This window comes from Pichia membranifaciens, assembly GCF_001661235.1.
Source record: "Pichia membranifaciens NRRL Y-2026 unplaced genomic scaffold PICMEscaffold_3, whole genome shotgun sequence".
Lineage (NCBI taxonomy): Eukaryota > Fungi > Ascomycota > Pichiomycetes > Pichiales > Pichiaceae > Pichia > Pichia membranifaciens.
Genome location: NW_017566984.1, coordinates 1,502,683 through 1,519,740, shown reverse-complemented (window position 1 = coordinate 1,519,740; position 17,058 = coordinate 1,502,683). Strand labels below are relative to the sequence as shown.

General features: G+C 45.8%; 9 protein-coding genes across 9 annotated transcripts; 6 read left to right on the top strand and 3 right to left on the bottom strand.

Moving 5' to 3' along the window:
- Nucleotides 1-1,561: 1,561 nt before the first annotated feature.
- Nucleotides 1,562-2,626, top strand: PICMEDRAFT_33871 (hypothetical protein; the record flags this gene model as incomplete). Its single annotated transcript, XM_019162850.1, has 1 exon — nucleotides 1,562-2,626. A coding segment is annotated over one exon (1,065 nt), but the record flags the coding sequence as incomplete, so codon positions are not given.
- A 284-nt stretch (nucleotides 2,627-2,910) lies between these two features.
- PICMEDRAFT_33437 (hypothetical protein) lies at nucleotides 2,911-3,492 on the top strand (the record flags this gene model as incomplete). The annotated part of the gene is made up of 1 exon (XM_019162825.1): nucleotides 2,911-3,492. One exon carries the CDS (start codon nucleotides 2,911-2,913, stop codon nucleotides 3,490-3,492), a length of 582 nt encoding a protein of 193 aa, XP_019018038.1.
- A 1,032-nt stretch (nucleotides 3,493-4,524) lies between these two features.
- Nucleotides 4,525-6,243, bottom strand: PICMEDRAFT_25613 (hypothetical protein; the record flags this gene model as incomplete). The annotated part of the gene is made up of 1 exon (XM_019162405.1): nucleotides 4,525-6,243. A coding segment is annotated over one exon (1,719 nt), but the record flags the coding sequence as incomplete, so codon positions are not given.
- Nucleotides 6,244-6,563: 320 nt separating this feature from the next.
- Nucleotides 6,564-7,902, top strand: PICMEDRAFT_16728 (hypothetical protein). The gene has a single exon (XM_019161321.1). It carries the CDS (start codon nucleotides 6,611-6,613, stop codon nucleotides 7,811-7,813), a length of 1,203 nt encoding a protein of 400 aa, XP_019018036.1. The 5' UTR covers nucleotides 6,564-6,610; the 3' UTR covers nucleotides 7,814-7,902.
- A 254-nt stretch (nucleotides 7,903-8,156) lies between these two features.
- On the top strand, nucleotides 8,157-10,746 carry PICMEDRAFT_63796 (hypothetical protein). The gene has a single exon (XM_019163475.1). The coding sequence runs from the start codon at nucleotides 8,340-8,342 to the stop codon at nucleotides 10,728-10,730; it is 2,391 nt and encodes a 796-aa protein (XP_019018035.1). The 5' UTR covers nucleotides 8,157-8,339; the 3' UTR covers nucleotides 10,731-10,746.
- A 238-nt stretch (nucleotides 10,747-10,984) lies between these two features.
- PICMEDRAFT_72947 (hypothetical protein) lies at nucleotides 10,985-11,929 on the bottom strand (the record flags this gene model as incomplete). The annotated part of the gene is made up of 1 exon (XM_019164340.1): nucleotides 10,985-11,929. The coding sequence occupies one exon, from the start codon at nucleotides 11,927-11,929 to the stop codon at nucleotides 10,985-10,987; it is 945 nt and encodes a 314-aa protein (XP_019018034.1).
- A 346-nt stretch (nucleotides 11,930-12,275) lies between these two features.
- On the bottom strand, nucleotides 12,276-13,952 carry PICMEDRAFT_33914 (hypothetical protein; the record flags this gene model as incomplete). The annotated part of the gene is made up of 2 exons (XM_019162854.1): nucleotides 12,276-13,588; nucleotides 13,853-13,952. 2 exons carry the CDS (start codon nucleotides 13,950-13,952, stop codon nucleotides 12,276-12,278), a joined length of 1,413 nt encoding a protein of 470 aa, XP_019018033.1.
- A 735-nt stretch (nucleotides 13,953-14,687) lies between these two features.
- On the top strand, nucleotides 14,688-15,482 carry PICMEDRAFT_19265 (hypothetical protein; the record flags this gene model as incomplete). The annotated part of the gene is made up of 1 exon (XM_019162110.1): nucleotides 14,688-15,482. A coding segment is annotated over one exon (795 nt), but the record flags the coding sequence as incomplete, so codon positions are not given.
- Nucleotides 15,483-16,147: 665 nt separating this feature from the next.
- Nucleotides 16,148-16,840, top strand: PICMEDRAFT_22575 (hypothetical protein; the record flags this gene model as incomplete). The annotated part of the gene is made up of 1 exon (XM_019162268.1): nucleotides 16,148-16,840. A coding segment is annotated over one exon (693 nt), but the record flags the coding sequence as incomplete, so codon positions are not given.
- Between the last annotated feature and the right edge of the window lie 218 nt (nucleotides 16,841-17,058).

Here is a 17,058-nt window from a genome sequence, read left to right as displayed (position 1 = left end):
TACTAACATTTGGCGCCGCACTCTTTGAGTGGAGGAGTGTTGAAGTTTTCATTGTTGTGTGGCCACGGTTTTCGTTCAACAGTTTGCACATCCAGAAGATATTTTTGGTCTAATTTCTTGTTTATTTTACTTGAGAGCCCAAGAGTGGAAAGCTGTCTGGTGACATCATCAAAGTGCTGACGTGAAAAGCGGTACCAAATAAAGGAAGATGATGACGATTATTGAGCCAGCTGCAACAGTTATAGATAAACACATGGAAAAAAAAGAAGAAAAATCTGAAACTGTTAATGCGATCAGTAAGTACAACGTGACGGAGTCAGATCATGATATTGAGGGGTCTTTACCAGGTGTTAACGGTGAGAAGGCCGCTCAGAAAATACCGAATGTAGCAGTGGTTAAAAACTTCAAAGTAGAAAATGATAAGGATCAGGATCAGAGCCAAAACTATGCGTTGATGACACAGGAAAAAACAGATTCGGAAAAACCCGAACAATCAGAGAATTCCGTGAAACCACCGAAGAAGAAAAGGAAAAATGGTTTCAACTCAGGACTAGCCAAGTTATTGGAAGATTCAATGTGGTATATTGAATCATCTGGAGGAAGCAGAGTACGTGAGTCAAGTCTGAGAATCGAAAAAATCAAAGAGAAGCAAATTGATCAAATGATCCAAGAGAGAGAAAAGGAAGCGAAAGAACCCGTGTTATCAGCTGAAGAAATTGCGATACAAGAGAGAAAAAAGGCTTTGAGACGTGAACAATCTAAACAAAAACTCGAGGCTAAGAGAAAACGTCAAGAAGAACAAAGGCTTCGTCGCAAACAATTACAAGAAGAGCGCAAGAGATTGATTGCCGAAGGTAAAATTCAGCCACCGAAAAAGAAAATACCCACACCAAGTATTGATCTGAATAACATAGACAATGATTCTTATTACGGGGGAGGAGAGATTGCTGAACTGCTGAAGGCGTCTGCATATTTCACGAACCAGGGTAAAAAGTTCGATGGATCCAGGAGGGAAATAAAACCAGTTGAAAGGTTGTTAGAAGACGATGAATTTGCAGCAGATCTGAGAAGAACAAGCAAGGGCAAGAGCCTGAAACATAATAGTAACGGTAACAGCAATGGAAACAGCGACAAAATCAAAACAAATGCTAAAAGTAAAAAGAAAAAGTTTCAAAAGGCCAAAAAGAATACTGAAGTATTTTCAACCAGCAGTGAAATCTCTTACCCATCAGTAGGAAATGGCCAAACTGTTGAAGCTGATACAAACGGTAAAGAAGAGTCTGATTTTAAACAGGAGATAGAGAAAGAAGAAGTTCTTGCTCCCTCTCCACCATCAGAGCCTACTTGGTTTACTGATTTCACTGAAGACGATGTCGAGATTTCTGATAACTGGAACTTTTTCCAAGATTTCGTTTACCAAGGAACCTTTGACCCACACATTCCTAACAATATTGTACATGCTGCAGATATTATCAGGAACACAATCAAAATTTATAGAACAGACCATGAAGTTTACAAGCTCCAGAAAGTCGATTTACATTTCCCATTTTCTGACTATAAAGAACATTACCTACTTGCACTGCCAAAAGATGATGTCCAATTCAATCCGTTTGACGAGATTGGGAAATTGATGGAGTTGATGGCAATTGCATTTTTCCCTCCTTCCGATAAACTGAAGGTGATGAATTTAGAGCAACCAAAAGACTGCATTGTCGGCAAATATATTGAAGCCTTTGAGAATAATGATATTGAGGGGTTGCTAAAATGTATTTCCGAATTTAACTGTTTGATTGATAATCTTCGAACAAGTGGTCAAATTTTTGAATACACAAAAAAGAGGAAAACTTTTCCAAGGGAGCTTATCTACGAGATACTAAACCAATGCTATCTAAGAAGAGTTCTGCCTGAATCCAAGAAGCTTAGTATCTACAAGGCATTTTCCAACGAAGTGTATGGCGAATTGATGCCATCTTTTTTGACAACGGTTTACGCAAAGTGCAATCTGGACCATAATTGTTGCTTCATAGATTTGGGATCGGGAGTTGGAAATTGCGTGATTCAAGCAGCATTAGAATACGGATGCGAGAGCCATGGTGTTGAAATTGTTGAAAATGCATCTCGATTAGGAGATTTACAAGCAGAAGAGTTTGAGTTAAGATGTAGGGTATTTGGTTTGAAACCAGGAGCTGTGAACTTGTTCTCCCAGCAATCTTTTGTTAACAATCCACCTGTCAAAAAAGTTGTTGACAAGTGTGAAGTCATTCTTGTCAACAACTACCTGTTCGACAACCCATTGAACAAAAAAGTCATTGAACTTTTTCAGGACCTGAAAGTTGGGACAAAAATTATAAGTCTAAAACCTATTGTTCCTGCAACACACAAGATCAACTGGGACAACTGCTCCTCGATTCTCAATAGACTAAAAACATCAAAATTTATTTATGCGGAAAATTCAGTTTCATGGACTTCCAAGGGTGGTTTTTATTATATCACTGAAGTGATGAGTGATATTGTTGAGGACAACTTTGTTGTTTTCAAAAGTCGTGAAGCAAGAAGACGTGATGAAGGACTCGATGAGAGAAGTCGTAGTGACACTCCTCTGAACGCTTTTACTAACAACGTATAGTGCTAGGGCACTTCGTGAACGAATAAACATGTACTTCTATATTCTTCTCCATTTGTATTTTTATTTCCGATAGATCATCATTGGGTCCAATGCCGAACGCTTTTTTGACATTGTGTAAGCGAAATTTTGGAATTTTTTTCTATTTTTCAGCTATGTCAAAAAATCCGGTTGCAGCAATTCTTTTCGACATAAGCAAGCTTAATTTGTGCTTCACTAGAAAGATACTCTTTTTGTAGCTGTAATACCGAATAGCACCAAATATATACAAGCTACAAACACACACTATGCACGAGAACGAAGAATTACAAGCATTAGCTTACGAGCTTAGATGTGCACTTCACCAATACCCAAACTTTCCTACCGAAGGTATTTTATTCGAAGATTTCTTACCTCTTTTCAGATCTCCACAACTTTTCAACAAGCTCATTGTTGCATTCAAGTTGTACATTGAGGAAAACTTTGACCAAACTATTGATTATATCGTTGGCTTAGAATCTAGAGGTTTTTTGTTTGGCCCAACATTAGCATTGGCACTCGATGCTGGTTTCGTTCCAATTAGAAAAGCTGGTAAATTACCAGGTGAGGTGTACAAGGTCGCATACACCAAAGAATATGGTCAAGATTTCTTCGAAATTCAACAGGACTCATTCCCTGAAGGTGCCAATGTTTTGATCGTTGATGATATTTTAGCTACTGGTGGTTCTGCACATGCTGCAGGTGAACTTGTCCAGAAATGTAAAGCTAACATTTTAGGTTTCTGTTTTGTTATGGAGTTAGACTTTTTGAAAGGTAAAGATAGATTACAAGCACCTACTTTCACTCTATTGCAAGGCCAACCAGAGTCTCTCAAGGAAGCCAGCCATTAGTCTGATTTGCCAAAACCGTGTCATACTCTATTAAAACGTTAATCAGAAAGATGTTTTGAAATAGAATATTTTTCCACTCTACTTTAGTCGTTCCTTTCTTTTTCATCTTATACTTCCACTTATATTCCTTTTTCAACCATACAATTTCTATACATCATAAACAAATGACCAAACTGTACGTCGTTTCATTTCTATTTTCTTCTATTTATCTTCTCTGACCAATCGCTACGCGTCTGTTTGTTTGTTATAATGATTACCTAGTCCTAGAAAATGTGAAGCAAACGAAAAACATCACTTTTTGTTTTGTTTGAAAACAACATTTTTACCTCTGTCCACTCTTTGCTTCTTTTTCAATTGTGGAATATTCATATCAGCAAGCGCATCATTACTATACGGATCAAATGATGGCTTTTTCTTTTGCTTCTTGAAACGAGTTCTGTCATTGGATTCTTTTTCCATGATACTTTTGGAGAAATCAACAGAGAGATCTTCGGCTTCTGACAATGTGTTAGCCTTCCTTTTGCTACCGTTGCTCCTTTCTGAACGCTTTCTACGTAAAGTGATTATCTCATCACGAAGGTTGATATCGTTTTCATTCTTAGAAGCTTCTCCGCTGTCTTCATCTGCCTCTTGTGGAGCATCCTCATCCTCAACTTCTTCAGCTTCGACTGTGAACTCGACACCTTTGCCCATATCTTCAGTGAAAAAGCCAATAACCTTATTAATTCTATCCTTCACAGATCCATTCTTCACAATTGTAGCTTTACCCTTTTTACCATATTGAACAGCAAATACAGCATCTTCGTTAATATCGTCAACCGTTTCAATCTTAAGAGGTTTGTCGCTATTGGAGATTGTTTGGTTGTAAAAGCGAAAAAATGAATTGAATTGATCTTGTAGTTTGGAAACATCCTTAACTGAAGAGTATATTCCATCTATGTCTGTTGAAGAGTAGCTCGACGCAGGAACAATCTCTTCTGCTGTGTGGTTTTTAGCTTCGTCACCATTGTTTAAAAGTTGTAGCTTGTTCAAATCAACACCTTTCAATTCCATTACAGCATCCTTTATTGTATCTGTCAACTCTTTGACACACTTTCTCACATAATATGAACCACCGAACTTCGAATGCTTGTTGATTACAGCCATTACCGAGTTGACGTCAACGGCACTTTCATGACCTATCTGGAAATTATTAGCCAAAGATACAAGTATGAAATCACTCATGATGTACCTTGGACTTTCATCATTCAGTCTTGCTTGGTTATCTCTCCATTTAAACAAAACTTCTAGTAAAGGTCGCCTTTCTAGAGGAATCCCATTACTGTAGATTAAATTTGTCCACGGCAAATCTCTATCATAATTCAATGTAATTTGTTTCGTGATTTCATCAAGTAAGGGAACAGAACCTGAAGTAGAAACCACTTCACTATTACTGCTCATTGAAAGATTTTTGGGTCTGTAAGTCGAATATTCGAACCGTCTTACTGCAACTTTTCTGGAAGCGTAGAGAGCCTTTTGCAAAGCATTTGGTATTTTCAAAAGATCTTCGTGCATTTTATAAAAGATTTCAATCAAAAAATGTGTATCTGCTTTTGCATAATCCTTCATTTCTGCAGAAAGAGGACGAATACGCCAATCGGCAAGTTGCCATTTCTTTGACGTACGGAACTTGGCGTATTCTTCAAGTAAAAATGCCAAAGAATATTTTCCCAATGCAAGTTGCTTTGCAGCGTGGAAAGTATCAAACAAAGAAACAAGATATAGTCCCAAGTCACGTTGGAGCCAAATAACATCCATAAATGCACCATGTAGAACCTTGATGATGTTAGGGTTAGTGAAAACTTCGTTCAAGATAGTCAAGTGTGGACGCAAAGTTGGTGAAAGGGGATCTATCAAATAATCCACCTTTGAATCAGATGTGATTTGCATCAAACTTGTAAGACCATGGTACGTTCTATAGTCATGATGTTCCAAATCAATTGCAATGACTTTACATTTATTCAACTCAACCAATAAGGAATCCAATTTTTCGGGAGTATCAACCCATTGAGCTTCTGGAGATCCAACCCATGGAATTGACTCATACTTCTCATTTTCCGGAACAGAGTTGAGAATCCATTCTGGATATTCTGTGTTCATTATCTCATAAGCATATGGATTTTCGTAATGCAATGGTACATCATCAGTAGGTTCAACTAACTGAAGGGACTCCTGTAATGGCTTTAGAGCGTTGGGTTTAAATTTGATGAGAGGCTTGAATGGTGTAGTTTCAAAGTTGTTTACAGGATCCAGGAATTTTGTTTGTGGCTTTTCCATGTTTGCACCACCTCTAGGAACAGTGGACGACGAGGAAACATCCTCATTCTGATCTAGATAAGTATATCCATCATCTGCTGTATTTGATGATCGCTGGTTACTGTTCAAAAGTTGATGGTGCTTGTTTTTCTTTGCCTTGTAATGATTGTCCAAATTTATCTCAACTTTTTCGAGAAGTGTGTCCAACACATTTGATAAAACTTGATTATTCTCGGTTTCCGAATTAACTTTGAACTTGAAATCTGCTGTGTCATCGGTTGAAACAGTTAAGGCTGACATTAGCATGTCATTCATAGTGTCTGTAATTTCGGAACTAATGTCATTTGCCTTTTCCTTGATCGCAGGATCGATGCTCTTGTAAAATGAAATGTCCTTTGCATTAACAGCTGAGGAGTATCTGATAAGATTTTTCAGAATTGGCGCATACTCTTCCAGAAGAGAGTCTGTTAGTGACATCTCCTTGCCCTGCTCAGAAGCCATTATACTCAATGAATATGACTTTGACAAATTAATACTTGCAATTGGAAAGAATTATGATGAGATTCCGTAGCAGGTTTGATTTAGGTATTAGATGGTCATAGTTTACGATATTTTTCCTTTGAATTTTTTTTCTTAATTTTCATGTTGGGACAGAAACCCGTGCACCACAAATGCTATTGAGGGCGAGACAGATCTACTTCTTCCAGTGGCGAACACGAAGAAGAGAAAGAGGAACATGTACAACAGGAAGAAAAGAGCAAGGCAAAAGAATAATAGGCTAGATACAAAAAAGAGAAAGGCCATTCAGCAAAAACCAATAATAATGGAGATTGATTCAGAAACTGTGCTTGTGACATTGAGGGAGGAAGTGGAAAGCAAAGATGCTGATCTTGCTGCCCACTTTTATACTCTGGAGGACTACTACGAGCGCAAGCTCTGGTACCAGCTTTCGGAACTATTGAAGAAGGAGATATACAGGAACCCAAACTCAAGGGCCATCCGGTTGAAACTTTATGACAACTTCATCAGCTCTTTCAGCGATAAGGTCAATCAATTGCAGTTAGTTGAGTTTTTGATCATTTCCTTGGCCGATTCATCGCCAGAAAATGCTCTAGAATACTTGACGAACTTGAAGCAGACACTTTTAAAGCGTGGCGAGAAGAAATCGAGCAACTTCGCAGACCAGGATATGAACGATTACGAGATAATACAGGCGCTATTATACTTGGAAAACGAGTTGGCTAAGGTTAAGTTGCAACTTGGGTTTATTGACGAGGCAACCACGATCATTGAGCAATCTCAAGAGAAGCTTGACAACTTGTCAGTCTCTGCTGACAACCGGGTCAATGCAAGCTTTTACTACATCAAAGCACAGCTAGTGAAGAGAAAGGGCGATTTCAACCTATTCTACTACAATAGCTTGTTGTTCCTTGCGTGCATTCCCGACATAGACGACTTAGAGGACAAGGAGAATGTCGTAAGGGATATCTGCATCAGCGGCTTGTTAGGGGATAAAATTTACAACTTCGGAGAGATCATAATGCACGACATCTTCAAGTATCTATCAGATGAATGGTTAAAGGAGCTCCTCTTGAGCTTGAACAACGGTGACCTGACAAGCTTCAACAAGCTTATTGCCAACAAAACAGAGATTGAGAGGATTCCAGAGGTCTCCAACAGGGTGGAGTTTCTCAAGCAGAAGATGTGCATAATGGCCTTTGTCGAGCTCGTGTTCAACAAGCCTACGACGAGCAGATGCATCCAATACAGCGAGATCTTACAGAAGATTCCTCTTCTTGTCAACGGCAACGAGATAGAGCACTTGATAATGAGGTGTTTGAGTCTCGGCTTGATCAAGGGTCTCATAAACCAGGTTGAGGAGAACGTCGAAGTGTCCTGGATTCAGCCTAGAACGATGACTCTGGCGCAGATCAAGGGCATGAAGGCCAAGATGGAGCTCTGGAGCGACAAGGTTTCTGTGCTCAACAAGTACATGGGCCAGGCCGGTGGCGAGATCCTTGTGTAGACTCCTGGAAAGTAGACCACACAGACATAGATTGTTTAAAGATGAAAGATTAAGATGGCAGAATTATATGTATCTCTTGTAGAACCGGACTGGTTTTCCTCCGGCGATTTCCCAATCGGGCAATTGCCCAATGCGGCGCGCCGGCTCTTCCTTTTCGCATTTTCGCATTTCTCGTTTGTCTAGACCGACCGGCCGCGAGAGCGTAAATGGAGGAGGGCGAAGATGTTGCACCGACACCGGGGTGGCACTTTACAGACGTTGAGCATAATAGAACGGTTGCTATGTGGAAAGAGTCTATTATAGAAAAGATAGACCGGAAAGCCACGCTACCAGGAGTGCCTGTACAGACTAGACTACAGCCTGAACTCTTTGCGTATCTCACGTGCACGCTGAAAACATATATACACCCACCTATACTCAAAGACAGACAGACAAATATTCACATACTAATCAGACATACATATTATTGGCTCTCTACCACAGCGAAAGTGAGTGAAAAAGACACAAAGCTACAGCAGAAGTCACCATGAAAGGACCGAACGGAAAATCTGTGCTACTCAACCGGGCAACGGTTTCGATCAGTTCCACCATCTACGATAGGAGAGCGTTGGACTGCACAGATGACAAGGCGCTTGTGAACTCTCTCAACCATTTAACCTTTTTGACGTCTTCCTCATTGAAAGTAAGGGATGCGATGATTCAGGATGGCGCCATAGAGCGCTTGGTTGGCATTTTATACGAATGCAGGGATCCGAAGAACGACACGGACTCGATCATGTTTGCTTGGAAATGGGTGTTGTCTTTGCAATGCTTGGTTTTGGCAGGTACAAGAGGAAGTGAAAAGATGAGGAAGAAGTTAGTGGACGCAGGCATTATCCCAATTTTGGCCACGATTCTTGACAACCACTTTCTCACGAAAAAGAACGCAGTGAAAAATGACATGAATCCGCTCGAAACTAGGGCCACAAACAACTTCGAATCGGGACTATCCGGCACTAGCGGAGGAAATAATACCAACAGCAATGATAACAGCAATAGCCACGATAGTGATGATAATGGCGGTGGCAACGGTGCTAATAATAACTCCAACAGAAACAACAACCAAACATCGAATGCCAACGATTTCACTCGATCATTGGAAGGTTCAGATGTTATAATCAATGATGATATGAATGACAACGAAATTGCAAATGTTTTTAGAGAGGTAAGAACAGTTGTTGGACATGCTGACGAAGCAATACTCGATGCACAAGATGAGATTGAAAAATTCCTCAAAGTAAATAACGACCAACATGAGCCCACTCATTCAACCAGTCTCTTATACGAAGAAGAAATCGAATTATTGAACGTGGTTGAACTTGTCAAATGTTTCCAAAAGCTAGGAGATTGCAACTTACATGAAGATGTTTCCCGTTTAATGAACGAAAATTTCAAAAATGTGATGACAGATTCGATATTAGCAAATGAGCTAACCCATCGTTTAGAGCTTTCGAATATATTATCCACATCGTCCAACCCTTTCGACTGTTTAGCTGCCAACACAAAGCACTTGAATCCTTTGAGCCACACTGTGCCGAGAAGCTTTGAGAATGGGTTGATATTACCAGCAACTGATGATGTCATTTGGTCTTTGCAACTTCTAGCATTCATTTCCAAATACACATACCTTAGACATTCATTGTCAAACACATATTTGATTAATGGCTTATCATTCAGAAGTAGAAATAATCCACCACCGTTAGAAGTAGATTCGACAAGTATAGATTTGGATGAGTTTATGACAGACTTGAACGATGATCCGTTGTTGGCATCTTCCTTTGATATTCAACGTCCAGCTGAATTCGACAACACAAATTTGCGTTTAAACTTAAAGTTTCATCAACCATTGTTAGTCACGAAACAAGAAGAACGACTTTTAAGATTGAAGAATTTGGAGGATGATGAAGATAAGGGGATTGTTGAAGATTATCTGAAAATCATACGAACCGATGACCATTTAGAAAAAATCAAATATCTTGAGAAGATTAGATTGAACTCTGTGAGATTAAAGCATGAATCATTAGGTAAGTTGAGAACGAAGAACAGGCTGATATATAGAAACAAACTAAAGGATTATGCTGCAAAATGGGATTATGATGAAGCTTGGAACGAGTTTGAGACTCCATTGGACACATCTGAGCTAATCGATCGAGAAATTCAGCCTTTTGTGACACTTAACATTTTCCCTCTTGTTGAGAGATTCACGGTCAAAACCTGGTTCCAAGAAGATATATGCTACTGGGCAGCAGTTGTTGTGCGAAATGCCAATAGGAAGGATGAGAAAATGGGCGGTAGAAGACAGTGCGCAAATTTCAATTGCGGAATTTGGGAAGACCATCCAAAACAGTTCTCCAAGTGTAGGAGATGCAAGAGAGCCAAATACTGCTCGAGGAATTGTCAAACCAAGGCGTGGGTCTTTCATAAACATTGGTGTGTCCCTGCTATTGCCCCTAACTCGATGAACAACAACACTAATGTGTCGTCTGCATCATCAGAGCATCCACATTCGCACGATCACGCACTGACTTCTTCCGCTACTACACACACACAAGGGAACACCCAAGGGAGTAGTTCCGCGGGAACTAATACGACAGTTCCATCAGGGTCATCTGTAGGACCTCGAACTATAGCTTCCACAGATTTTTCTGTATCGGTATCCGGTATAGCCAGTACAGAAAGTGGAGTGGATTCTAGGGGAACGGGTAGTAGTCGTGTTGAAGGAACATCACAAACATTTTCGGTAAGCCATCACAACCACAACGTCGAACCGAATACTGCGGCAACAAACGGTAACAACGGAAGCAACAACAATAACAACAATAGCAGCAACGGCGTTAATTACTATGGATCATCGTCCTCAAATATTGAGGAGCCATGAGCCAGAATTAGAGGTAGAAATGAACGTTTACTATTGACACACATACAAATATGTATACGAAAACTGTATGCTATATTTGAACTTTGGGTTTTTTATAAGGAATGTATAATATTTTTTTTTTAGTCGAACGCATACATTATTTTATCATAACACGGTAGGGAGACATGTAAAGCTTTACGCAAGATCGGAATGAAGTGGGGGGTGGGGATATTTATAAAGAGAATAAATAAGTCAGTCTATCAGTGTGAGCGGATTTATGCAAGAAGCTTAGTCTCAACTTTATACACCAAGCTCATTGTTTGTTCCATAAATGTTAAGGTTAGAACTGTATGAGGAGCAATTCTCAAGATCTGGGCACCGAAACCTTTATACAATGCCATGATACCTTCGCTCTTGATCGTTTTCACAAAACAGTCGACAGGGCCTGAATAGAGATCACCCTTCTGGTTGTACACTCTGGTCAATATGACATCCCAAGGGTTCATCACAATACCGACACCAAAACCAGCGACAACAGAAGCACCCAAATGCAACGCTGGACCTTCGCTGAAGAATCCGGAACTCATCATCTCATTTTTGGTGAAGTTATATATTGGTAGTTGAGCTGCCGAACCAGCACCTGTTCTCAGAATGGCTGCGTCGACACCTCTGAACAGACCCTTCACTCCTTCTGCGCTGTAGATCGCACGTAGGCCTTGCCATGCGGATTTATAGTGTGTCTGCTCACCGATCTGGATCTGAGCCGAATATGACTGCATTCTAGTTTTCACCAAATACATTGGGGAACCGATGATGGCACCGGCGATACCTGAGATTGCACCTGCGGCAACATTGATTGGAATGTTCTGCACACGACGAGGGTCTACTTCAGGATAGAACACCGAGTTGAAAATATTTCTCGTTGGTTCATATAGACCAAGACGGCACCCGTTCAAACCTAGCTGGTACACGTATGCACATGCAAGACCCTTCTGGATACCTCTAATACCTTCATTTTTGTAGATCAAGACTAACGCTTGCAATGGGTTCTTGTACACCTTGGGTCCTTTCGTTTTCGACAACTCACCCTGTAGTTGCATACGAGTCTTCACCAACTCGATTGGGTTTGTGAAGGTGACTGCACCACACGCTGCTAGTCCACCAGCGATGAACCCACCAACGGTGGAGATCTTTTGAGATGCCGTGTCTTCACGTGCCATGCTTACTTATCTTCTAGTGAAATCAGCACTATTTGCAGTGCTTTTGAGGGAGACACAAGGATACAAAGGCCTCAACCAGGAAACAGAAGAGCCTGTGACAATCCCACTGGAAAAACCGGCCAGACCGTAACATCGTCCTCGGGGACAGTTTTGCTCTCTCCCCCCGGCTCTTTCCCGTCTCCTCCATCCTTCCGCATCCAGCGTATCCAGCGTTGCGATACCGGCGTATGGAAATGAGGAAAAAACAAAAAAAAGAAAACAATAAAAAAAAAAGAAAAACAGCGCAGACGCTTACCTAACCCGAGGCCTTATCTCGCTAAGACTTTCCACGGGACAGAAGAATGTTTCAGAACTTTGCCCGGATCCCGTTGAGTCTATATTTGACGTCTTTAAGGGCTTTGGATTCAGGCTGCCACTCTTCAAACTCCCGGAACACCAACTGGATCTCGTCCTTACCACTGGGCAAGCGCTTGGAGACTTCGAAAAAAAGACCTCGTGCACACCAGGGGAGGTTGAACGGGTTGGCGCCGTTTCCGAGCTTTTTAATGTCAAAAGGCCTGTACCTGACCGGCTGTTCGATGGCTATGTTGGAACTCTCTGTCTTGAGGATGAAGTCGAGGGCCAGTTTGTAGACTTTCAAGTCGTTGTATATCCTGGAATGGCCGCCGCCGGTGATGGGCCCTGCCAGGGCGTTGGAGATCTCTTTTATCACGTCGTGATCGGTAGATCCGATGTTGTGTAACATACACGAGAGCTTGATGATGCGGGCTACGAAGTCCGGGGTGTTTGTCGACCCATCTATGTAGACTGCTTTGAAAATGTTTGGATGTTGGACATGCAAGGCTATGGCAGAGTATAAGGGGACCAACTGGTCGTCGATGGAGCCGACAAACGTCAACTTGACGTCGTGCCTCACCAAATTTCTTAAAGACTCAATGTACTTGCGGCTTTGCAAGCTTTCGAAATTCTGGAATTGGAACAATTCCAACAATGACTCGTTTTCAATGGTTGAATAGGCCCGCACAAAGAATGATCTATCCATACCAAAAAAGGGTCCTATATTGATGCCGGCCATGCCCAAGATGCCGATCTTTTTGTTTTCGTCAATGATACCATACTCGAGCAGCTTTGACATGAGGATAACCGAGACGGGACAACCTTGAGAATGCGAGCAGACAAAGATAAAGTCGGCCTTCTTGATGTCGTTTGCGGAGTTTTTCAAGATATCGAAGAAGAACTCGACCCGGTCGAAGATCTTGCCCTCTTTTTCCAATGCTATTTTCTGGATCTCGATGTTGAGGTTGTTTTCCTTGGCCCACGACAAGACTGCTGTTTCTCCGACCTGGGCGAACTTCATCGAGGTACCTGTCGGCTCGCCAATGATTGGTCTGATCATCTTTGTCGGGAAGAACCCGTGCACGCCGATGATCAGCACCCTCTTGAAGATCGTCGGCTCCTCTTTCCGGAACAAGTTCGTGTCCCTCGTGTCTGTGTATCCCAAAATCTTCTTTATCCGCTTCACTCCTCCGGCAAGTAGGTTGTGTGTGGAAAGCAGCGGAAGAGTGTCTTCTATTTGCGGGACTATCAGGTTGGGCCTGTTGGCGTGGGGTACGTTTTTCTTCTGGGGTTTCGGAGGTTTCCCGCCGGCCGGTGTTGTTGCTGGCGGCGAAGGCGTGTAGTTGTTTGATTTGCTGACGTTCGACTTGATGACATCTGGCATTGGCGGCACGTCGCTCTTCGTCTTGGACTCGAGCCGGGTCCGGAGGTTGTCCCTAGCGGCAGCGTACGACCAGAACGACCACGAGTAGGTGCGTTCCCGGCCGCTCAGCTGCTGTTCCTCGCCGTCCACGACAACGCTTTTCACCGTGTCATCGTTCGTGGCGACGGTGCCCTCCTCAGGCGGCTGTGTGGGCGATGGCGGACCGTCAGCGGCGGCCTGGACCGGCGAAGACGGCTCTGCTGCGTTTTCGGATCTCCAGAACGCCCAGCTGCTCTTCCTGCGGGAGGGCTGATCGAGCCGCATCTGGTCCATGGCGACGTCCGTGTCCTCGGGGTCGAACACCTGGCTTCTGGAGCGCTTCATGCCACCCTGCGCCGGCGACGACACCCCACGTGCTGCCCCGTCGTCCTCCGTCCTCTTATCGTTTGTGCCGTCTGCGTGCTCATTGTTGATCTCACTCTCTTTGACCGTGTTGCTGCCATTGCTGCTGTTCCCGCCGTCCATGCCGGGGTGCGGTTTGCTGCGTTTCAGAAAGCGGAATGTCCGGAGTGAAGACGTCCCTGGCCTCATGCAGCTGCCCGACTCTATGGAGACGCCTTGCCTCCTGCTCGTGTCCCCATCAGCGGGCTGTAAGACAGGATGAGGGACGGCTTAGTACTGACGGGGAGGCAATGCGATTGCCGGCGGGGGGCGCGTGGGGCGGCTCCGAGAGCTACCCCGACCGGTGCACGGGGGAGCGCGGGGGGGGAGAAGAAAAAACACGTCTGCCTTTGCTGGGAGGTTTCGTGTCGGGGTCGGGAGCAGGCGACGACGCCGGCTGCAGCGAGACCCCCGGACACACCACACACGGCGATGACAGAAACGGCCCCCGCCAAGCGCAAGATCACAGATTTCTTCCAGGCGTCAAAGAGGCCGAAGCGGGAGGAAAAGGCAGAGGTGAAGGTGAAGACGGCGACGGCGCCGGCGACGACGACGACCGCACCGGCGACGGATCAGACGGCCCCCGCAGCCGCCGCTGCGCCGCCGCCGCCGCCCGTCTTCGACAAGGCCAAGTACATCGCGTCGCTTACCAGCGAGCAGCGCTACCTGCTCGACCTCGAGCTCACCACCATGGAGGACTCCTGGCTCGAGCTCCTGCACTCCGAGCTCACCAAGCCCTACTTCCTCGACCTGAAGCGCTTTCTCCTCAAGGAGTGGGCCGGCCCCGTGCCCATCTTCCCGCCCCGCGAAGACGTCTACGCCTGGACCCGCCTCACCCCGCTGCGCGCCGTCCGCGTCCTAGTCATCGGCCAGGACCCCTACCACAACCACAACCAGGCCCACGGCCTCGCCTTCTCCGTCCGCGACCCCCACACCCGCGTCCCGCCCTCCCTCGTCAACATCTTCAAGGGACTCCGCAACGACTACCCGGACTTCGTGCCGCCCGCCCACGGCGACCTCACTCCCTGGGCCCGCGAAGGCGTGCTGCTTCTCAACACCTGTCTCACCGTCCAGGCACACCGAGCAAACTCCCACGCCAAGCGCGGCTGGGAGCACATCATTGCCGCCGTTGTGCGCGAGCTTGTCCGGGCCAGCGAGCGCGCCGGCCGCGCCCTTGTGCTTGTCGCCTGGGGCCGGCCCGCCCAGCAGCTCGTCACCCGGCTCGACCTTGGCCTCGCGCCGCCGGCGCCGGGCGCCGGCGCCGCCAACAGCGCCCGCCCGCTGCTCTACCTCTACGGGGCGCACCCGAGCCCGCTCAGCGCCACCCGCGGCGGCTTTTTTACCAACGGCCACTTCCGCCGCTGCAACGAGTGGCTCCGGGAACATGGCCGGGGGGAAATCGTCTGGCAGCTGTGAGCACCCTCCCCCGCGCCGCTGCGCCGCCGGCAGCCGGGGACAGGCCGCCGCCCCGGCAGACAGACAAATGGGCTCCGTGGTTTCTGCCCGCCGGGCGTGCCGCCCGCTCCGGAGCTGGGGGCCGCCCGAAGCGGCAGTCTGATGGGGCGGTTGGTATTGTCTCGGCTATTGTCTCCGGCGGACACCATGCTGTTGCGGCGCTGCAGAGCAGGGATGACGTGGGTGAAGTGGCCCGGCGTGCACTGGCATGACATGACATGGCATCGGCTGTCGTGGCCTGTCCTGTCCTGTCCTGTCCTGTTCTGTTTGTGCTGTCACGCCCTCTTGTACGGTTCCGGTCGAAGACTTTATCCCTTTTCGGCTGCTGCCCCTATTTATTTTTTATTCCAGATTTTTTCTATATTTCACCTCCCCAGAGCATCCTGTATTCTGTCGAAGCCGGCATTGTTTGCGTGCAGCTCCGCCAGCACCGGTCTTCCTTCCTCGTTTGTTCGTTCGTTTGTTCCCCACCAGACCAGGCCTCGTCCGTCTATCTTCTCCCAGCCGTCCCCCGTTCTCTCTTCTTGTGAAGCCCTCGGTCCACCGAATACACCGGCCCTTCAAGACCACCGCAGAACCCCCACAGCGACACACAGAAGAAGACACGCCCGCCCCACCACACCATGAACGTGCTCCGGATATTCATCATCTTCTTTGCCACGATATTCCTCCTCGGCTCGGGTCTCACCCTCTTCTTGACCATCCTCACGGGCGCAACACAGACGTCTGTTCTCCGCAAGTTCTACTGGCTCGAGACAGACTGCTCCAACTTCTCCGGCTCGCCCGTCTCGTCCACCTGCAGATGGACAAACTACGGCCTCTGCGGCGTCCAGGACAACAGAAACACGGACTGCACACATGACGTGGCCGCCTACCCCTTCTCCCCCTCCAGAAACTTCAACTCCAACGACAACCTCCCTTCGGCCTTTGTCGACAATGCAAACTACTACTACTACACCAGCAGAATCGGATACGGCTTCAGTCTAGTGGGCTTGGCCTTCCTCGTGTTCTCGTGGTTCCCCTTCCTCATCCTCCTTTTCACCAAGGTCGGCTTTGCCGCCCTCCAGAGCGTCTTCTGGGTATTGTATGGCCTAGCGTTGTTGTTTGTCATCATCGGCATCGCTCTCTCCACCTCCGCCTATGCCAAGGGTAGGAACCACTTCAGAAACGCAGGCTTTACCGCCAACTTGGGCACCAAGGCCATGGCAACCGCGTGGACCACCGTCTTCTTGCTCCTCTTTTCCATTCCATTCATCGTCTTCGCCTCCAGAGAGTGGTCCCTAGGCAGTCTTGGCAGAAAACGTCGTGGTTACAACAGCGGCGTCAACGAGGAGACCAACAACAACTCTAAGTCGGGCAGATTCTCCTTCAGAAACAGATCCAAGTCTGCGTACGGCTCCTCCTCCTCCAACGGCGGCTGGTTCAGAAGAAAAGACATCCCCCCAAGCAACCAGATGGTGGCTAACCCGGAGGTGCAACAGACCAACCAGCCTTACAACGAGGTGTCGGGCAACCCAAACAACGTCGTTGGCGC